This window comes from Odocoileus virginianus, chromosome 27, assembly GCF_023699985.2.
Source record: "Odocoileus virginianus isolate 20LAN1187 ecotype Illinois chromosome 27, Ovbor_1.2, whole genome shotgun sequence".
Lineage (NCBI taxonomy): Eukaryota > Metazoa > Chordata > Mammalia > Artiodactyla > Cervidae > Odocoileus > Odocoileus virginianus.
In genome coordinates this window covers 4,766,383-4,785,111 of record NC_069700.1, presented here as the reverse complement: position 1 = coordinate 4,785,111, position 18,729 = coordinate 4,766,383, and the positions used below count along the sequence as shown (strand labels likewise).

General features: G+C 50.3%; 1 protein-coding gene across 2 annotated transcripts; it reads left to right on the top strand.

The window, feature by feature from the left end:
- The first annotated feature begins 346 nt into the window (after positions 1-346).
- On the top strand, positions 347-18,516 carry TFAP2A (transcription factor AP-2 alpha). Of its 2 annotated transcripts, none has more exons than XM_070457014.1 (7): positions 347-479; positions 5,012-5,446; positions 8,550-8,601; positions 10,634-10,865; positions 12,791-12,909; positions 14,812-14,953; positions 16,835-18,516. In XM_070457014.1, the coding sequence occupies exons 1-7, from the start codon at positions 429-431 to the stop codon at positions 17,121-17,123; spliced, it is 1,320 nt and encodes a 439-aa protein (XP_070313115.1). In that variant the 5' UTR covers positions 347-428; the 3' UTR covers positions 17,124-18,516. The 2 variants fall into 2 exon arrangements, with proteins under 2 accessions (XP_070313115.1, XP_070313116.1); XM_070457015.1 differs by lacking the exon at positions 347-479 and adding an exon at positions 3,655-3,776.
- The last annotated feature ends 213 nt before the right edge of the window (positions 18,517-18,729 follow it).

Sequence of the window (18,729 nt, the reverse complement as noted above, 5' to 3'; positions counted from 1 at the left end):
CAGGGGCGCCGGCTCAGCGGCGCGCTGCGGGGCTCAGGGGAGACTCCGTGGGCTCCCGGGCGGGCGTGCGCTCTAGGAGCGAGTTCGCGGCTCGCAGAGGCCTTTATACCTGGGTCGGAGCGGCCGGCGGCAGATTGTGGTGCTGGCGAGCAATTGGACTATTGTTGATATGCTAATGAGGCGATTAGGCTGTTGGTAAAGAGCAGGAAAAGGGAAAAGTTTCTACCATTAGAGGGAGATCTCCGAGCGCACACGGGAGCTCCTTCCCTCCTCGCCTCCTCCTCCTCACCCTCCTCCTCCTCACCCTCCTCCTCTTCGCCCTCCCCCTCCTCCTGCTCGCCGCCCGCAGCCGGCACTTTGCGCTTACCCGGAGAGTAGCTCCACTTGGGTGCGAGGCGGAGAGGGGCCAAATCCATTCACGCCGATCCATGAAAATGCTTTGGAAACTGACGGACAACATCAAGTACGAGGACTGCGAGGTAAGCGCGGCGCGGGCGCAGTCTCTCCCGCGGTTGCAGGCTCGGAGCTCCGCTTCCCTCCTCTCCTCGCCGCCAGCTGCGAGAGGCGGGTGGGACAAACTTTGCCCGGCGCTGCGCCCGCCTCTCCGATTTGCCGTAAGAGCGCAGGGGAGAAGCCGGCGAGGAAGGCTGAGGACGTTCCCTTCTTTCACTCTCCTCCTTCGCAGCCCCCTGTCCCACTCCCCCCGCCCCGCCCCGATTTTCTCCGGACCAGTTTTGAGTGTGGCTAAAGATAGACGAGCGTGGGTTTTTGAAGTGGTTACTGGCAACTGGGCAGGCGTCTGTGAACTCCGCTTGTCTCTCCAACGAGCTTCTAAGGGCCCAGGTCACCAGAGTGAGAAAGGGAAAACCCCTTTCCTTCTTTAATTCTTTGTCTTTGATCTCTAACATTTTCCTTTATTTCTTCATTCTTTCCTTCCTTTCTATCACTCCTCCACTCAGCCCGCTCTAAAAAGGCCCCCTCCCGTTTGGAGAAGGGGCCCGCAGCCTGCGCTCTGAACGGGGGCGCACCTCCCCGTGAGCGGGTTCAGTTTGGGAGCACTCCTCCACCGAACGGCTGCGGGGCTTCCTCCAGTACCCTGCGTTATTCGAGAAGTTCTAGGCAGCTTCTCGCTCTGTGCTACTGGGTCGGCGCATCCCTGGGGGTGGAGGCGGGAGCCTGCTGGCCGCCGCGCCCTCGGCTGCGTGACCGTGGGAATCCCGGCGGGGCTGCCCACAGCCTCCGGTGCGCGGAGCCCGCCCGGCCGATAGAGCGCGCCGCCTTGGAACCGGTTTCAAAACCCACAGTCCCGGGAGCTCGGCTTCATGGGGCAGCCGGGGAAGCCCTGGGACCACGGGCCTGGAGGCAGCTGCCCCAGCCTTCTTCTAGCCCCCCGCTAGAAAGAGCCGATGAATCACGGGAGGGAGAGCTGGGGAGGGGGACGCCGTCAGAGACTACCTACGTAAATAGTAGGTGGCAGTCCCGGCTTTGGCTCCCCCCCCCCCCCCTTTGGCATTTGGATCTGGGAATGTGGAGCGTAGAGGTCTGTGCCGGGCGCGGCGGGGGTCTTCACGTGAAATGAGAACCTGGGCTTGGGTGAACGAAGTGTCCCCCGTCCCCTTCTCCTCTCCTTTCCATGGACTATTTTAGTTCTTTTTCCTTTCCCAGCCCCTCCTGTTTCGCCCTTCCTTCCCCCTGTGAATGGGGCACGGAGTGACATGCCAAGGGGTCGGGTGCTTAGCTGGGCACTCGTGGCGTGGCTGGCGCGGGGCGCAGAGACTGACTCCATGTCAGACCAGTTGCTTTGTTTTCAGGGCCGGGGGTCCCTTTGCGGACCGGTCGGGGTGACAGAGGGCTCCTAAACCTCCCCGGACCGTGGCCCGGGGCTCGGGCATCCCCTTCTCGAAGGCCGAAAGCCCCGGCGGGCGGGGTCCGAAGCGGTGCGAGGCGCCCGGGGGACCTAGGTGGGAAGCGATGAACTTGCACCCCCAGAGTGGTGACCCTGTGGGGGCGCGTCGTGTGCATGTGCGTGTGAGTGAGAGCAAAGGAGGGGGAAAAAAAAGACTAGAAGCGAGAGTAGAGAGAGGAGGAGAAAACAGAGTGAAGGCTGTTTCAACAACTTTGCGGTGGCGAGCGCCGGAGCAGGGATTTCGGGTTTCCGAGCCGGCTCGGGGCTGTCTAATTATGCCGGGCTCTGCAGGGACATGCAGGAGGCGAGGTGCCGCTTGTTCTGACACCCCGGCGGGCAGACTGGCAGCGGCGGTCGGGGGAGAGCGAACCGTGTCATCCGGGGGTGCGTCGGGCGGGAGTGGCCCAGCCAGTCGGACGGGTTTGCGCCGGGAGCGGGGAGCCCGTGCCAGCGGCGCCCGGGCTGGGCCGCCTCGCGTCTCTGCGCGCCCCAGGCCGCGGCCTGGTGCCCTCCCCCACGCCCCTCCTTCGCGAGCCCGGGCCCCGGAGAGCCAAGGGCGGGGCGGCCAGCGGCACAGAGCGGCCGGTCCCCGGAGGCCGCGGGAAGCAAGAGAGCGGCGGCCCAGGGGAGAGCCGGTCCCGGGCGGGGCGCCGGGTCATGGAGAAGCCGCGCGGCGGAGGGCGGCCGGACCCCGCGCCCCAGGCCCGGCTGCGGAGCGGAGGAGCCCGCGGCCGAAGAGGCCCGGCCGGCCGCAGCTCGGGGACCGAGAGCCCTTCGAACGCCCGGCCGCGGTCCCCGGGAGCGCCCGGCCGCGCCGCGCGGCCCCCGCGGCATGCCGAGGTCTGCCCCAGCCTTTTAGGTCTGATTGTCCTCGCTCGCTTCCTCTCCCCTCCCCCTCCCCCCGGGCTCCCCCTCCGCGCGCTCCGGCGCGGCCCCCTCCCCTCCCCCTCCTCCCCTCCCTCCTCCTCCCCCTCTCCCGGGCTCGCCCTCCCCTCTCCCCACTCCGGGCTCCTCTCTCGCGCCCACACTTTCTTTCTCACACACGCACGCAAGACACACTCTTCCCCCTCTCCGCGCGCTCGCGCTCGGTCTCCCCGTCTCCCTCTTTCTCTTTCGCTTTGGCCTGCCCTGCAACCTTTTAAAATGTTGCCCCTTCCCTGTGATTCGCCAGCCGCCGCGCCGCGGCCCCCCGCGCGCTCGCCCGCTCCCTCTCTCGCCCGCTTTTTGTCTCTCGCGCTGCCTCTCCCCACCTCCGATTTGCTACACTGAGGCTCCCGTCAATGGACTGCATTGAGAGCCGGCTCCGGCGCGAGTTGCCTCTCCGCTTCACGCTCGATTTCCAGGCATTCTTCCCTTATTAAGTATTCGTGTAATATTAATAGTCATGAATATCTGCTATTAGGAGGCTCCAGGAACGCTGCCCAGCGCGGTTATTAGAAGCTCAAGCGAAGCCGCGGCTCAGAAAAGAGGGGGAGACACGGATTAAGGAACACGCGCGCACACACACAGACACAGACAGACACACACACTTCTTTTTTGCTTTTTTGCCTTTTCGGGTTTTTTTTTTTTTTTTCCAATTTTTAAAGGAACTTTGAATCCTACCCGATCGCGGCAGGATAGAGACCGTGGGTTCGACCAGCTGAAGGCGCCGCTCGAATCGGTGGTTCAAGTTCGGATGGACCAGAGCGGGGCTCCGGCGCCCGGGGGAGCGGCGGCGCGGTGACCGGAGTCCTGGGTGGCGCGGGGCGCCTTTTGTGTGGGGCGCGCTCGGGCGGCGGGGCAGCCGGGCTCTCCGCTTGCTTGTCGTTTTTCACCCTGACTCGTTACCCCAGACTCTTCGCAGATGTTAGTTCACAGTTTTTCAGCTATGGTGAGTCCCATCCCCACCCCCACCCCTGCCTCCTTAGGAATCGCTAGTCTGGAAACCTGGGGCTGCGGAGCGGCCCGAGACCTCGGGATCCTCGCCCGGTTTTCCTTCAGGGCGCCCGCCTTTCCTCGTTTGCATTTCGCGCCCCCCCTCCGCGTTTCTCTCCCTCTCTTCCATCCTTCAGTCGCACGCGGTCACCCCCCCCCCACCCCCGCGCAACCTCTCCCGGCTCGCGCGCCTACCTCGCCGCTACTTCCCCAGCGTGTTTTCTCTCCGCGTTCATCTGTATTTCCTCGCCTCTTCACTTGTTCCCGAGACGTTCTCAACATCTGATGCTTAATCCGGATGCAGGAAAAACGCTGCCCGCGTGCCCCTTCTTCCCCCCGGGGCCCGGGGCTGAACCTCCGAGGGTTCGCATTCCCTGGAATCAACTCCGTTCGCTTGTTTTGCAAACGAATTGCAATAGAGGAACAGAAGTCAGGCGTTTCTTCTGCCCTTTGGGGCTGGGGTGGAAGGGGCGGGGGCCTCCGCTCCGGGGCGCACCTCTCTTTTAACCCAACATAAGGCTGAATCTTTGCATTTTAAACCTTGGCTTGACGTCCCCTTCTTCCCCGTCGCTTTCATAAATCGACTCTGTCCAGAAAAAGGCTCCTAAGTGAGGAAGCGGAAAAGACAGCCCCCTATCCCGCAGTTAAAAACCTTTGAGCTGGTAATTTAAACGATAGCTTTCCTTACAGCCCCTCTACGAAATATGTTTCTATTTAAATAGTCATGAAATGGTAATAGTCTTTGAATGGGCATGATTTTTCCCCCCTCCAAATAAATGGAACAGGGTAAACAATAACGCCGTGGCAGGCAGGTTCAAATCCAGGGACAGAGAAAAGGCCGCTTCTGGCTGTTTAATATTTACTAGGAATTTTAATTTTGCTTAAGGGAGGTTTCCCTCTGCTGCTGAGCGGGCTGTAGTCCGGGAGGCCCTTTTCTGCCTTTTCCCACCTTTTGCAAGAAATGCCTAAGGAGAGTCTCTTATGCCCCCTCGATTGGCACTGGCGAAAATTCCCTGCGATTGGGGAAGGAAGGGCCCGTTTCGCTTTTGGAGAATTTTCTAACAAAGCCGCGCGGAGGGCTGGTTCTTCCCAGAGGCCTGAGGACGGGGCCGGGCGGTTTCGCATGCAGCCTGGCGGAGTGGCCCGACGCCTGATGCCGACTTCTCTCCCCTTGGCCTCGCTCTCTTCCAGGACCGTCACGACGGCGCCAGCAACGGGACGGCACGGTTGCCCCAGCTGGGCACTGTAGGTCAATCTCCCTACACGAGCGCCCCGCCGCTGTCCCATACCCCCAATGCCGACTTCCAGCCCCCCTACTTCCCCCCGCCCTACCAGCCTATCTACCCCCAGTCGCAAGATCCTTACTCCCACGTCAACGACCCCTACAGCCTGAACCCCCTGCACGCCCAGCCGCAGCCGCAGCACCCGGGCTGGCCGGGTCAGAGGCAGAGCCAGGAGTCTGGGCTCCTGCACACGCACCGGGGGCTGCCCCACCAGCTGTCGGGCCTGGATCCTCGAAGGGACTACCGGCGGCACGAGGACCTCCTGCACGGCCCCCACGGGCTTGGCTCCGGACTCGGAGACCTCCCGATCCACTCCTTACCTCACGCCATCGAGGACGTGCCGGTAAGAGGCCAAGCGCGCGCGCGGGCGGCGGGAGAGCAAACGCGGTCCCCGCTCACCCACGCCCAGGAAAGGGTACCCCCCTGGGACGTCCAGCCCCGGGGACTGGGCTTTCCTCCTCCCCGCTGTTTACTTTCTCCAAATCTGCGTTTCTTTTATCGGGTGGACCCTTTGAGGAGCCACCTAGACAACCGCACGCCAAAGATTCAAAAGTAGTTGCGAGTTCGGCCGGGAGAACAATGGTCCGCAGAGCTCCTTCAAACAATGCCTGCGTTACCGTTTATAAATCAGACGAGTGTCACCGTGGACGCTACCTTCCCCTCTCGGCGACAGTCAACTGTTTCGATTATGAGAGGATCTGATTCCACCGCTATGTCTGACGTGGGGGTTTCTCCCAGCCCTGAAAGACGTGTTAGAGTGGATCAAAAGAGCTCATTTAAATGCCCTGGCGATTTAAAAGAAAGTGTAAAAGACACGAAGAAAATTATTTTGGCCGGATTTTATGAGTGCTAGGGGGTCTCTGAAAGTTACGTGTATACCCTGCCCTGATTAAAGAATACTAAGTAGCAAATCCGAACAGGAGGACATTAAATGCAGCCTTTTTTCTCTTCCTAGGGGTGCTAAGTGCTGACCTCATAAATCATTAGCTGGGTTCCCAACGCCCATCAGGACCTGCTACACCCCCATATTACTTTAATGTTTTGAGACTATTGGGCAATGCATTCTTTGAGTTGTAACTCAGTTATCAATAAATGCAGTTTTCGATGATTTCTAAATAAGCATGGTATTAGCACATTTACTCTTTGGCAATGCAAGCCAGGCTATTGATAATTTGAAAATACTTTCTGAAATTAAATTTAAACCAGCATCTCTGTTTCAATTCTACATATTTATGGCTTCCTCACAACCTTCCTGAAATGGAATTAGAACAAGCCAATAATTTTATTAAAGCTGTAAAGGCTCTGTTAATGCTGCTTTTCTTTGGAGAGGAAATGTATCTGGATGTGATTTTTGCTAAAATGCTATTTCAAATTACTGCATCAAATATTGCAGCAATATGTCCGTTGACAGTTTAATGATTACTGCATTAGATTGCAAAGAAAATGGTCAGATGAACTTACCTGCTTGCTTGGTGAATTTAAAACATTATTTAAGTTACATAGGGAAATAGAAAATTTATTACATCTCTCATTTGGCCTAGTTAATCACCGAAATTTGTTGGTTATGTTTAGCAGCCTAGCATGGAAAGCAGGAAAGTAGGCATTTGATCCAATGTGGGGTTTAGTAAGCCTTGTGTGCGTGCATATGTGTGTGTTTTCATACATGTTTTTAGAAACATATTACACAGTGCATTTCTTGGAAAGTAAAATGAGAGGAGGAATAGTTGGGCCATTAAAAAACAAACTTGGAAGTTGTGACCCTTTGAGTTCCCCTTCCCGAAGAGTCTCTCAGTCCTGATGCTAGTCTGCTCCTTGGAAATATTTAAATTGCAAAATAAGTTGCAAGCTTTTTAAACTTACTGTGAATTAGAATTGCTCTACTTTGCAAAAAATTCCAAAGTGGCTGGTGTGAATTCTTAACACCTGTATAGTCACTCTTGGTGTGAAATTGGCCTATAGGAGAAATTAACCAAAAGATCAAATAAAAACAACGAAACCCAGTTGCTGCTCTTCCCCTTCCCTCCCCCAACCTTTTAAGAAAAAATTCTTTCAAAGGAATTTGGGTCAGGAAAAGGGTTGTTTTCAATTTTCCCACTGCTGCAACAGTTAACCTTTAATGAGAACGACCGCCAAATATTTAAGAAAATCAAATCGATGGTGAAAATTATTTAATCATTAATATCTCAGTGGGATTTTAAACTTAACAGTCTTCCCTGTATGGACAAGGTCTAGAAATAACACAAATAAAAGTATTATGCCACACTACATTTACTTTATGGGTTTAGGGTGCATGCATAAAGGGATCATATTTCCCCATATAGTTAAAACACAAGAACTGCAGCAGTAGTCATTTCTGAACATTTCTCAATTTAATTATACTTAAATCCAGAAGCACTTTAGGCAAGTTACAAATGAGAGCATTGAGTATAATAAAACCTGTAATAAAGCAACTTAGTACCATCCACCCGGAATCATTGCGATCAGGCACAATTAACAGGAGCATAAATCCAAGACAGAATGGAAAATGTTCGAATCAGTATTATTGTTGGACAAAGACTGGAGAAGGAAGTAATAGTTTTTTTAAATGGTAATGCCTGCGTTTGGTAACGATTGCGAAATCTTCTATCTCAGCAGCCCTGGTGCTAATTTGTAAACACAGCCAGACATTATATTGCCTGTCAGTTTCTGCATTAGAAAACATGATTTCATTTTACTTTCTAATCACGTTTTGACTGTAGCACACACGTATACCCATCCATCTGTAAAAAAAAAAAAAAAAAAAAAGGAAAAAAGAAGCCCACACTAACAAATGTGCTGCTGGACACAGCAGGGAAACCTCAAAGGCTCCCCCCCCCTTTTAGTTTTCATATCCAATTTGATATTTGATACTCAATTATTTAGACAGTAGTCCTTAAAATTTTTTTGTTTGTTTCTCTGTAAGTGAAGGTGCATATACATGTTTTTGCTCTTTATCATATCACCTAAAACGTTTCCAGTACACCCAGGCCACTCCCGCCTCTGTCATTTCTATTGTGTTTCTCTGGCTTTTGCTGCCTGAACAGTGGAATCGCTGAAGTCCGAAGCCGCTGAGGCGCCAAACTAAAGCTAGGTGTATTTTGAAAGGTTGTTTGCAGGCTGTGAGAAAGATTAGGTGTTCCCAAACTCGATTTAATTTCCAAAGAAAGTTTTGTTCCCCACTCCCACCTCCTTCAAATGTGGATTATTTGCTGGGGGTCCAGAAATTGGCCGTGGGTGTACAGTGAAACCTCTTGAGCTGCAAAGCCCCAAATTCCAATAAGCCAAGATGAGATGTTTATATATAAATGTCACCAGATGGGAGGGGGGATTTCGATTCTACACCTTCCCCTCCCCCTATCTTGCGAGAAATATTCATTTCCTTTTGTTTTGATTATACACTTACATCCATGTGTATCCTTTTGTTGCAGCATGTAGAAGACCCGGGTATTAACATCCCAGATCAAACTGTAATTAAGAAAGGTAAGCCATTTCCTTCTGCATTCCAAGCATGTCCTTACAGGCATAGTGCTATTTAAAAGAACTTGCAGAGGTGTATTTATTTTTTTCAAGTAGGATTTCCTAAAGGCTCAGAATTAGCGAATAGATAGGCATAGAACAGCAATGCTTAAATGATTTAGTAATGGCAACAGGCTAGCTTTGTTCTGATTCATGACTTGATCATTTAACTTAGTTAAATGATATCGGGACAAACACATGAAATGTGTAATAGTTGAGCAGATTTGGAAGCGGCATTTCAATTTTGAAACAGTTTTAACAGTTTAGTTAATCCACTGCCTGAGTGGCCATGAGTGTTAGGGATTGTATAATGCTAAAAACAGTGCAAGTAATTCAGAATTAATATGGGGGCAGATGATAAAGACAGCACTCCTTAGCAGAGGGGGAAAAAAAAACTTTCAAGTTCTTATATTGAATCTCTCATTAGGTGTTGAAGAGTTTTTTAAGCTTTGTGAATTAGGTTAGCAAAAATTTAGCTTTTGGTTAAAATGAGCCTCTTGAAGATGTCAAGTTTATTAGCATAATTGTTCTGAGCAGAAATTGTTTTTTAAAAGTGTCAAGTGATTTGGATGAATTTGTAATTTATGTTGCGTTTAGTGAGTAAAATAAAGTTTACTGGATTAAATGCTATTCACAGCAGCTTTTTTTTTTTTCTTGGTTATAGTGGCAACGTTACATTTCAGGATTCTAGGCACCACCAGAGGATGATGCTATATAAAACTGTTCTCATTTCTAACCCCAATCAGCATATTGTTAGCGAGTTTAAAGTTTCATTTTTGCATCTGTGAAGTCTTTGTCACGTCAAATTAGATGTGCAAGGGATAAATCTTAAGAGATGCTCTTTCCAAGTCGACATGATAATTGGCTCTTTTATTAGTAATCTCTCAAGAGTTCGTTTAACTCCTATTGTCTCTATTAGCCTCCCCAGAGCTATTAATGTCACAAGTGATCTATCCAAAACCTAGAGACCCCCCCCAATACATCTAAAATATCCCCATTAAAGAGAGAGGACTGAGATAAGCATGTATTATGTAGTATGTCTCCATGTGGAATTTTAATACAAATGCATACTGTATTTAAATGGTTGTGAATGCACTTGAATTATATTGGTGTTAGAAATGTAACGTGTTGGTCCACTTCCTGCTGGCCTTGAATCCCCCCCCCCCCCCAAGTATGGGGGAATCCAACAATGAAGAGCTTGTGATTTTAACTAATAAGAATATATCCTCCCCCCTCCCCCAAAGAAGGGGCTTAAGCGTAGGGACTGTTAACTCTTTGCTCCTCGAAAGAACACATTACTAGTATTCCATGGAAGGCCTGTTTATCCTTCTTTTTTTCCCTCAATTCAAAACTGGGCTTGGCATGGATTTCCAAAACTCCTTTTCACAGATAAACGTAAGGGGTGGGGGGAGGACTATTTATCAAAAGGCTGGGGCGTGTGCGCTGTGTGACAACTTGAATCCACCACTTCTCTCGGCTTGGGTGCCATGACTGCGATGCTCATTTTTACAGGCTGCTTTAGCCGTGGAGACTCTTGGCTGATTTTAATTATGGGTGTTTGAGCAGTTTCTCCCCAACACTGAAGAAGCCCTCGCCCCACCCCATCCCCACCCCGAGTCCACACGGGGCTTTTTTTCTCGGCTCTGGGGCCCAGCGTCCTCCGATGCTGAGAGAGCCGAGAGGGTCACCGCCTCACCAGCACCTCTAGACAGTACCCCAGAGGTTACAGGGCGAGGGGGTCCCGGCGGAAGGACAGGGCGGGCTGGCGGGGCGGGTCGCCGGGGGGACGCGCCAAGGGACTTAGGCTTCCACTCCCGACAGAAATGGAGCCGGAGGGCCTAGGGCAGGTGGGGAAGGAGCCGTGGGATTTTCGGGGCTGGAGGAGAAGCGGGTGGGGGGAGGGGGGGTTGGTGGCGGCGCAGGCCTGGGGCGAGGGGCCCGAGGCCCCGCAGGGCTCCCCGGCGCCCACACGCGGCCTCCCCATGTCTCTCCGCAGGCCCCGTGTCCCTGTCCAAGTCCAACAGCAACGCCGTCTCCGCCATCCCCATCAACAAGGACAACCTCTTCGGCGGCGTCGTGAACCCCAACGAAGTCTTCTGTTCAGTTCCGGGTCGCCTCTCGCTCCTCAGCTCCACCTCGAAGTACAAGGTCACGGTGGCGGAAGTACAGCGGCGCCTCTCACCGCCCGAGTGTCTCAACGCTTCGCTGCTGGGCGGAGTGCTGAGGAGGTGAGGCCCGGCGCTGCCCCGCCCCGCCCCGCCCCGCGACCGTGGAGAGAGAGAGGGGGGCGGGTGGAAGCACTGCGCCTGCGCCGGGGCGGTGACGCCACGGGCCTCGCGCCAGGGCCCGCCCTCCCAGGGAAAAGAAAGGGGCGGGGAGAAAGAGCGTAGAACCGAGTGGGTGGGAGCTGGGGGTGGGGTGGGCGGGGCGAGGCGACGCGCGCCTGCGCACTCTGCCGCTTCCCCGCGCGCGCGCGCTCAGTCGTTTCGCGGTCGCGCGGCCGGCGCGGCGCGCTCACCGGGCGCTCGGCCGCCCCACTGCCCCTCCCCGCGCGCACGCGCAGCTCATTCTGCGGCGGACTCAGTCCCGACACCGGCAGCCGCGGGGCGCCGTGCACTCGCCTGTTCCCTCCTCGCTCCCGCGTTGCAGGCCTAGGAAAACTTCATCTCGGGCGGCTCACTTTGCCTTGCCTCCATGCAGGGTCTCTGATTACAGAGGGCTTGAGGCCTTTGAATAGGGTTTTAAGCGGAAGACGATGCTTTTAGAGTAAGCGCGCCACGCCCCCGCGTCCCTGTCACCCCAGGCCCCACGGGCCAGAGGGGCTTGCGCTAATAATTCGGCGGCGCTGCGTCCGCACGTGCCAGCCAGCGTGCAAGACACGGTTACGTGCAAGGCATGGTTACGTGCGTTTTGTGCTGTCGCTACCTACGATTACATGTTGCCTACGTGGTCAGGAATTCTCATCTCACGCGCGCGAGGTTGGAATGATTCGTTTCCTTGATAAGATTTTATGAGGGTCAGCGAGGTGAAGCACCTTCCCTGAGGGCAGTTTGTTCCCTCCTGTGGGCTTTTTACTTCTCGGAGGTCCCACCCAGGGTTGTGTGTGGTGGGTCTTACCTTGAACGGTCCTAGATATTTTCTACTTTTTTCTAGTTTTTAATAAGAAAGTGGGCCCAAAACTTCATTCTTTGACTTGTATTTATATAGCTATTTATACACCCAGAGTTCTGCTGTGATGGGTATATCCTATACAAAGGCTTACAGAACCATTTTTTGGGCAGATTTTAGTATCAGCTGTTCCACTCTTTTTTTTTGCTCCTTCACAGTCATTTGCTGTTCCTCAGTAATCTTTCACTGACACATCTAAATCCGCCGCTGCCTTTTCCTACCCCTTCCCCCATCCCCAGTATTGGAGACTGTTTACCTAGGGGAGTATAATCTAATCCACACAATTAAAGAGCACTTGAGTAGGGAATAAAATCTGAAATTAATTAATTTGCTGTTTTATTTAAACAACTTATCTTAACCACTTTCTGATTATGGGAGTCTATTTAGACATCTATTTAGAACCACCTCCACTGTTTCTGAATTCAGTGACATTTGTAAAGGCTGATATCAACTTTTGACATTTCCAGTTAGGCTGGTGACATGGCATGTAAACAGTTGGTGAAATGAATTTCCCACTGGGGCTGAAGCCAGAGCAAGAAACCTGAGAGTGATGATAACTTTGGTTACTCTGAACAGGCTCGCAGCAGATCTTGCAAAGACAATTTAAAGACCCCACTGGGATTTGTGTGATTGTAACAACAGGGAAAATATACAGTAATCAGTTGAACTCAAAAATCTTTCACACCCTAGAGATGAGAACTGTGTTTATTTGTTTGTGGTTCTTCTTTAGAGTGTTGGGAAATCAAAACCTTCCAGCCTGCCACCATAGTTGTAGTAATAAGTGAACACAGGGGGCGCTTTACAGTCTAGCAAGCGTTCATCTCCTATGAGCTTTCCTTCCCAGGTTTCCTTTCGTTATGTATCTTGGGGCCAGGATCCTTAATTTTTAAAAGCACATTTTAGGAAGTTGTCAAAATGAGTACAGTGGGATGCAGAGCAACTGGATGTTTTCTAAATCCATTTCTCACATATATTTGTGAAACAGGGCGAAGTCTAAAAATGGAGGAAGATCTTTAAGAGAAAAACTGGACAAAATAGGATTAAATCTGCCAGCAGGGAGGCGTAAAGCTGCCAATGTCACCCTGCTCACATCACTAGTAGAGGGTAAGCGAGTTCCCTTGCTAACAAGAAGGGAAGTTTCTCCTGGGAAAGTGGATGCTATTCAGGGGCCAGATGTTTGGTTATATTTTGTGTCAATTGTGCAATTTCATTTTTTTCCAGAGAACGTAGCTGCAAGTGAACGGAATTCTTGCCTGTGAAAAAACTATTTGCATTTAGTCCTGTCCTCCTTTCCTCTTCCCCTCTGCTACAAAATTACACCCCCCTCCTGCCCAGGTTTGACCTAAACAATGTGAAAATTTAAGAACTGCATACTCTTCAAGTTCCTGTCTCCTTTATGGAGCTCAGCAGTAAATCACTTAAGCTACTCTGACATCTGCGTTTGAGAAATGCGTGACCATTACTTCCTGAATTAATTTGGGAATCTTTGACCTGAATCCTGATTTAAGACCATCCTGAAAGCTCAGGGTTATATGCCCTTTCAGGTTTTTGTTTTCCAAACATATGCTCCCTTATCTCTCATTTAATTGTGCTTCTCTACTGGAGAGGAAGAAAAATGAACAGTTTTAGACTTTGAGTTATTTGGATAGGAAAAGAAAAAAGAAATAAGCATTGCAAAAAGTTTCTCATGCCATTTTTTTTAAGCGCAAGCGCGCACACACACACACACACACGCTTCTAACCCCTCAAAACAAAAGCTCACCCTGTCCTCACTCCCTTTCAATATACAGCACAGTCCAGTTACCGTAGTCACATTCCTACTTCCTCTAGATCCTTGTTAAGTTTGTCTGATACTGAATTGGGTAAAGTTTGGGTGTGTTGGAATGAATGTATAGTTCTCTTGCATTTTCCTTTGTGTCCTGTTGGAAATGTCTCATGCCAATAGGAAAAAAAGGAACTTAAGTTATGGGGCAGATTTCAAAACCACCATTTATATTTAAAGATGGTACTTTATCTTACTTATATCTTGTATTTGAAGAGATATTGTATAACTGAATTCAGGTTCTTGCATTGTAAATAATTTTTAAAATATTTAAAAACACAAATTTGAGGAGAAATCCTGTGAACCATTTGTTAATGGTGTCAAAAATGATAACTTGTTAAGGAATAAGCAATTGTTCAGTTCCAGAAACTTATCTACAGTAGCACTGTATTAAAAATAATACCGGTGCCCTGGGAACCCACCATTCAGACCCCCAAAGCATTATACGCAAAGAAAATAGTTAGTAGTGATGTTGGGTGTAGTGGGAGAGTGTGCATGGGTCTGGGGGTTGAGTCCCATCGCAGGGAGGCAGTTTCTGGAAAACTGTTATTGTTTGTGATCCGCTCCATTTTATGGAAACAAGCTCCGCGGAGAGGGCTTTGATGCTCTAATTGGCGCATGCGTTCTTCCGGAGCTGGAGCTAATGGCAGGAAGCCCTGCAGTAAAAACCAACTGGTTCAGGAAATTAAAACCAAAGATTCGAAAATCAACAACACAGACAGACTCAGTGGAGTGACCCTCAAATCCTCTTGGTTAATCGGTTTGGATGAACAGATAATTATATGCGATAAAGTTAAAATGTAAACCCGTAGTCGTTCCCTTGCAGAAAAGCTCATGGAGTAATTATGAATATCATTTTATGAACGCGTTGATAGGTGTGAGGCTAGAACACAAGAAAGGTTTTAAAAGAGAAGGTGGGAGAATGTCATCAGGGTGGGGGATGAGGCTGGGTGGGGAGGTGATGGAATCTACATTTTCAAATCATCTTGGCCTTCTAGGGTAACTGGCCATTTTTGAGCAGAAATGCATCTGCTCGATCCTACAGAGAAGGAAAGAAAATGCCTGAAGTGGGGAAACAAGTCGTTTGTGTTTCCTGCAACAGCTGGGTTAAGAAAATAAGGGAGCTGGAAGTCTCGATCCCAGCTTTTTTCATTCTCTTGCCCTCTCCTTCCTCCTCTTGCCAGGAGAAGCTGTCCACCTAGCCAGGGACTTTGGGTATGTGTGTGAAACCGAATTTCCTGCCAAAGCAGTAGCTGAATTTCTCAACCGACAACATTCCGATCCCAATGAGCAAGTGACAAGAAAAAACATGCTTCTGGCTACAAAGTAAGACATTTACCTCTTCAGGGTCTCTGTGTCTCACTGTCAAAGAGAAACATCAAAATCATCTTTCCTCTCACTTTTGGCCTCTTTACCTTTTGTGTTAATCAGTTTTGTTGCTGTAAATGCTGAAATTACAACACAATCTTATAAACCATGATGGAGCTTAGAGAGGAAATACAAGGAAGATTATGAGTGTGTGTTTCCCTCTTTCCCCTCCCTTCTGCCCTACCTTCTCATTAACAAAAAAAAAAAAAATAGCATGTATGGGAATGGGGTATAGTGGGGATGTGATGGAAAGCTGAGTGTGGCTTTGTGACTATGTTATTTCAGTAAAACCAGAACCCAAGTTCGTAAATGAGTGGACAGACTTGCCTGAGTCAGTTTTTGTCTCTTATCAATAGGTTCTGCAAGGGCAAGGATTAAGCTAGTGGCTTGCAAAATGTTCAGGTCAGAAGCTGGCCTAGTTTCCACCCTAATCCCTTCTCCCATTTCTTGCCTTGCTTTCTCGACCTCCTCAAAAATGCCACACACACACACACACACACACACACACCCACAAGTTCTAGCCTACAGGCGAGATGTCAAATCGGTTTCAAAATGGCCCAAGTTATATTCCCATCAGTGCCTGGGCTGAATAGGCTTCTCCAGGTGGTGTGTGAAAAGAAAATGACTGTTTTGATATGTTTTCTGGAAATTAAAAGGCTTGTTTGGAAGCCCATAATTATCAAAGTCAGTGTCCCAGGAGGGCTCGGATCCAGAGGGCAGAGGCTGAGGCCTCTGGTGGGGCACTTTCTGGCCTGGGGAGATGTCAGCTGGCCTTGGGGGAGGCAGCCTGCCACGACTCTCCATTCTGCCTCCCCCCGTGAAGCCCCCTACTCAAAGCCCCCACCCAAAGGCTGTTGCTACCTTGGGAAGGCCCCAGCCAGTCCTGGCTTCCCAGATTCAGAGAGTGAGCTACCCCTGTAGGCCTCATCGCGGGCATTTCAACTTTTCCCTCTTCTCTTAGCTTCCTAGGCACACCCACACTCACAGTTTTCCCTAGACTTTTTTTTTTTTTTTTTTTTTGCCGGGCGGCAGGGTGGGGCGGGGCAGGGAATGCATGGGAAAGGAGGTGGCAAGGGAGATTGAAATATCTGTTTCTGCTTCTCCAAACCACTGAATTATCCCCACACTTGGGTATTGAAGTGCCTTTTATTTTTTAAAAGTAAAACAATCCCAAGGAAAGGTTTTGCCTTCCTTGTCCACACCCACCCTGATCTGAAGGTGAATGAATGGAGAGTTCATGCCCCCAGACCTCAGACTGCTGAGGTTGCGCTGGAAGGTCAGGGAAGAGGGTCTCTGTAGTATTTTGAGCCGGATAGCTGATGGGTGCGGGCTATTGGCTGTGGAAGAGATGCTTGTGTTTCTGACTCCCTGCCCTTCCTACCACCTTCCTTTTTCTCTCAATGGGTGAAGTGTTTTCCTATGTCAGGGATGCCTGGTGTGAGTGAGAAACGGGGGTTAGAAAAATTTGGTTCAGGACTTCCCTGGCAGTCCAGTGGTTAAGACTGTGCTTCCACTGCCGGGGGCACCAGGTTCGATCCCTAGTGCAGGCACTAAGAGTCCACATGCCACAGGGCACCGCAGGAAAAAAAAAAAAAACTTGGTGCAGCTGAGAGGTGAGAGACACACAGGTGGAAGGAGAGAGGGGGACGTTAGTGGAAGTGTTGAAGGAGCAGGGGATGTGTGGATGGATCCTGGGAGGTGGCTGGGGCTCTGCACCCCTGAGTCAGGTCAGCTGTCCTGCAGACGGAGCTGGCGGCAGGGAGGAAGGTCTTGTCTTCGCTCCTGGTGCTGCTCCCACGGAGCCTCACCCCCGGTCTCTCTGTCCTGCTTGTGCTGCAGACAGATCTGCAAGGAGTTCACCGACCTGCTGGCCCAGGACCGATCGCCCCTGGGGAACTCGCGGCCCAACCCCATCCTGGAGCCGGGCATCCAGAGCTGTTTGACCCACTTCAACCTCATCTCCCACGGCTTCGGCAGCCCGGCGGTGTGCGCCGCGGTCACGGCCCTGCAGAACTATCTCACCGAGGCCCTCAAGGCCATGGACAAAATGTACCTCAGCAACAACCCCAACAGCCACACGGACAACAGCGCCAAAAGCAGTGACAAAGAGGAGAAACACAGAAAGTGAGGCTCTCCTCCCTCCCCGCCCGCCCCGCCGCGCGCGCCCGCCGCCCGTCCGCCTGCGCCTGCACCTCCATCCCCCACCGCCCACCGCCGGCAGGTGACAGCGCTGGGGACCAGCGACGCTCCACTGCTGCTACTGCTGCCGCCGCCGCCTTCGGTCCGGAGGCCCGGGGGCCCGGGGCTCCGCCCCCCGGCGAGAGGGCCGACCCCTCAGGCCCCGGCCCCGACCGCCCATCAGCATCACCTCCCCGTTGCCCCCCGCGTGGAGCCTAAGAGAATCCAACAGGCCGTGAAGCCAGCAAAGAAAAGTTCTGTCCGAGTTTGTGAACCTTTTTTTTTTTTTTAACCCAACAAATCAACCACAAAGACAACAAAAAAATTAAAAACTTTTTTTTTTTTTTAGAAAAAAAGAACGTAAAAATTAAAAAAAAATTCTATGAGTTTCACGGGATGGAATCACCACCTTCCTTACATATTTCAGTTCAGATTGTAGCCATACTAAAAAAAAAAAAGGCAAAAAGGATCATGACATTTTTATCAGTATTGTGAATAAACTTGAACACAGATACTCGAAGTTCCATGTCTTGTCTTCAGTTGTAAAAGTTTTCCCTCTTCAAGGTAAAGCGACTAACTTGAACTTTCTCTGGCAACACGATTCACAATTCTATAAGGGAATCAGTGTTCACGTCTCTGTATATATTTATTTATGTGTAATTTAATGGGAATTGTAAATATGGTGAGTCTGTTTTAAGCCTTTTTTTTTTTTTATTTATCTGGTGATCTCGTTTACCTCTTGTTTAGTGGGTTTTGAATCTTCCCTATTAGTTCTTCATGTGGTTCATGGTACTTATTTAGGAATTCAAGGTTTGGGGGATTTTCTTTTTTCCTCTGGGATTCATGAATTTAGCCCTGTTGTAGCATGTTAAAGACGACAATGAAACAGCTGAACAAATTTTAAGAAGTAAAATAAAATTTTATAAATAATTATAGTATTACATTTAGCTTTTCATTGAACTGAAAGGAAAAAAAAAAGTGATATTGGACCCTGGAAAGATTTAACTTGAGTGGTTTGATAACCCTTCTATGTTTTTGTGGGGGAGAAAAGCAAAAAAGTTTATTTTATTCCACTGTCCTCCCTTAAAAGCATCATTTGAGCAATAAATGAGTATTGTCTTTAAACCAAGGGTTAGGGATGTTTTCCTCTCTCTCTCTTTCTCTCTCTTTTTGTTCAAAGAACTTCAAACATTTGGGACCGCCTGGGTATTCTGTATTTTCACTGGCCATTTTGGAAGCAGTTATAGCTGCATTGTATTGAGTTGTGCTGGCAGTAGTTTTCATGCCTGTCAATGTATCATAGTCCTTTGTTGCCCAGATAAATAAATATTTGATACGCTTTATGTCGATCTTTTTTATCCAGTGGCTGTCTTTGCCCAGGCGTATTTTTGTTCTCGGCAGTATTTTTATTCAGTATGGTTACAGTAATTGAGTTTAACGCTCCCCTGGCAATTGCTCCTTGCAATAAGCAGCTGAACCCATTGTTTCCCTTAAGTATAATAAAAACTTACTTTCAACTTGGAGTTCAGAGCAGGGTATCATTTAGATATTCCACT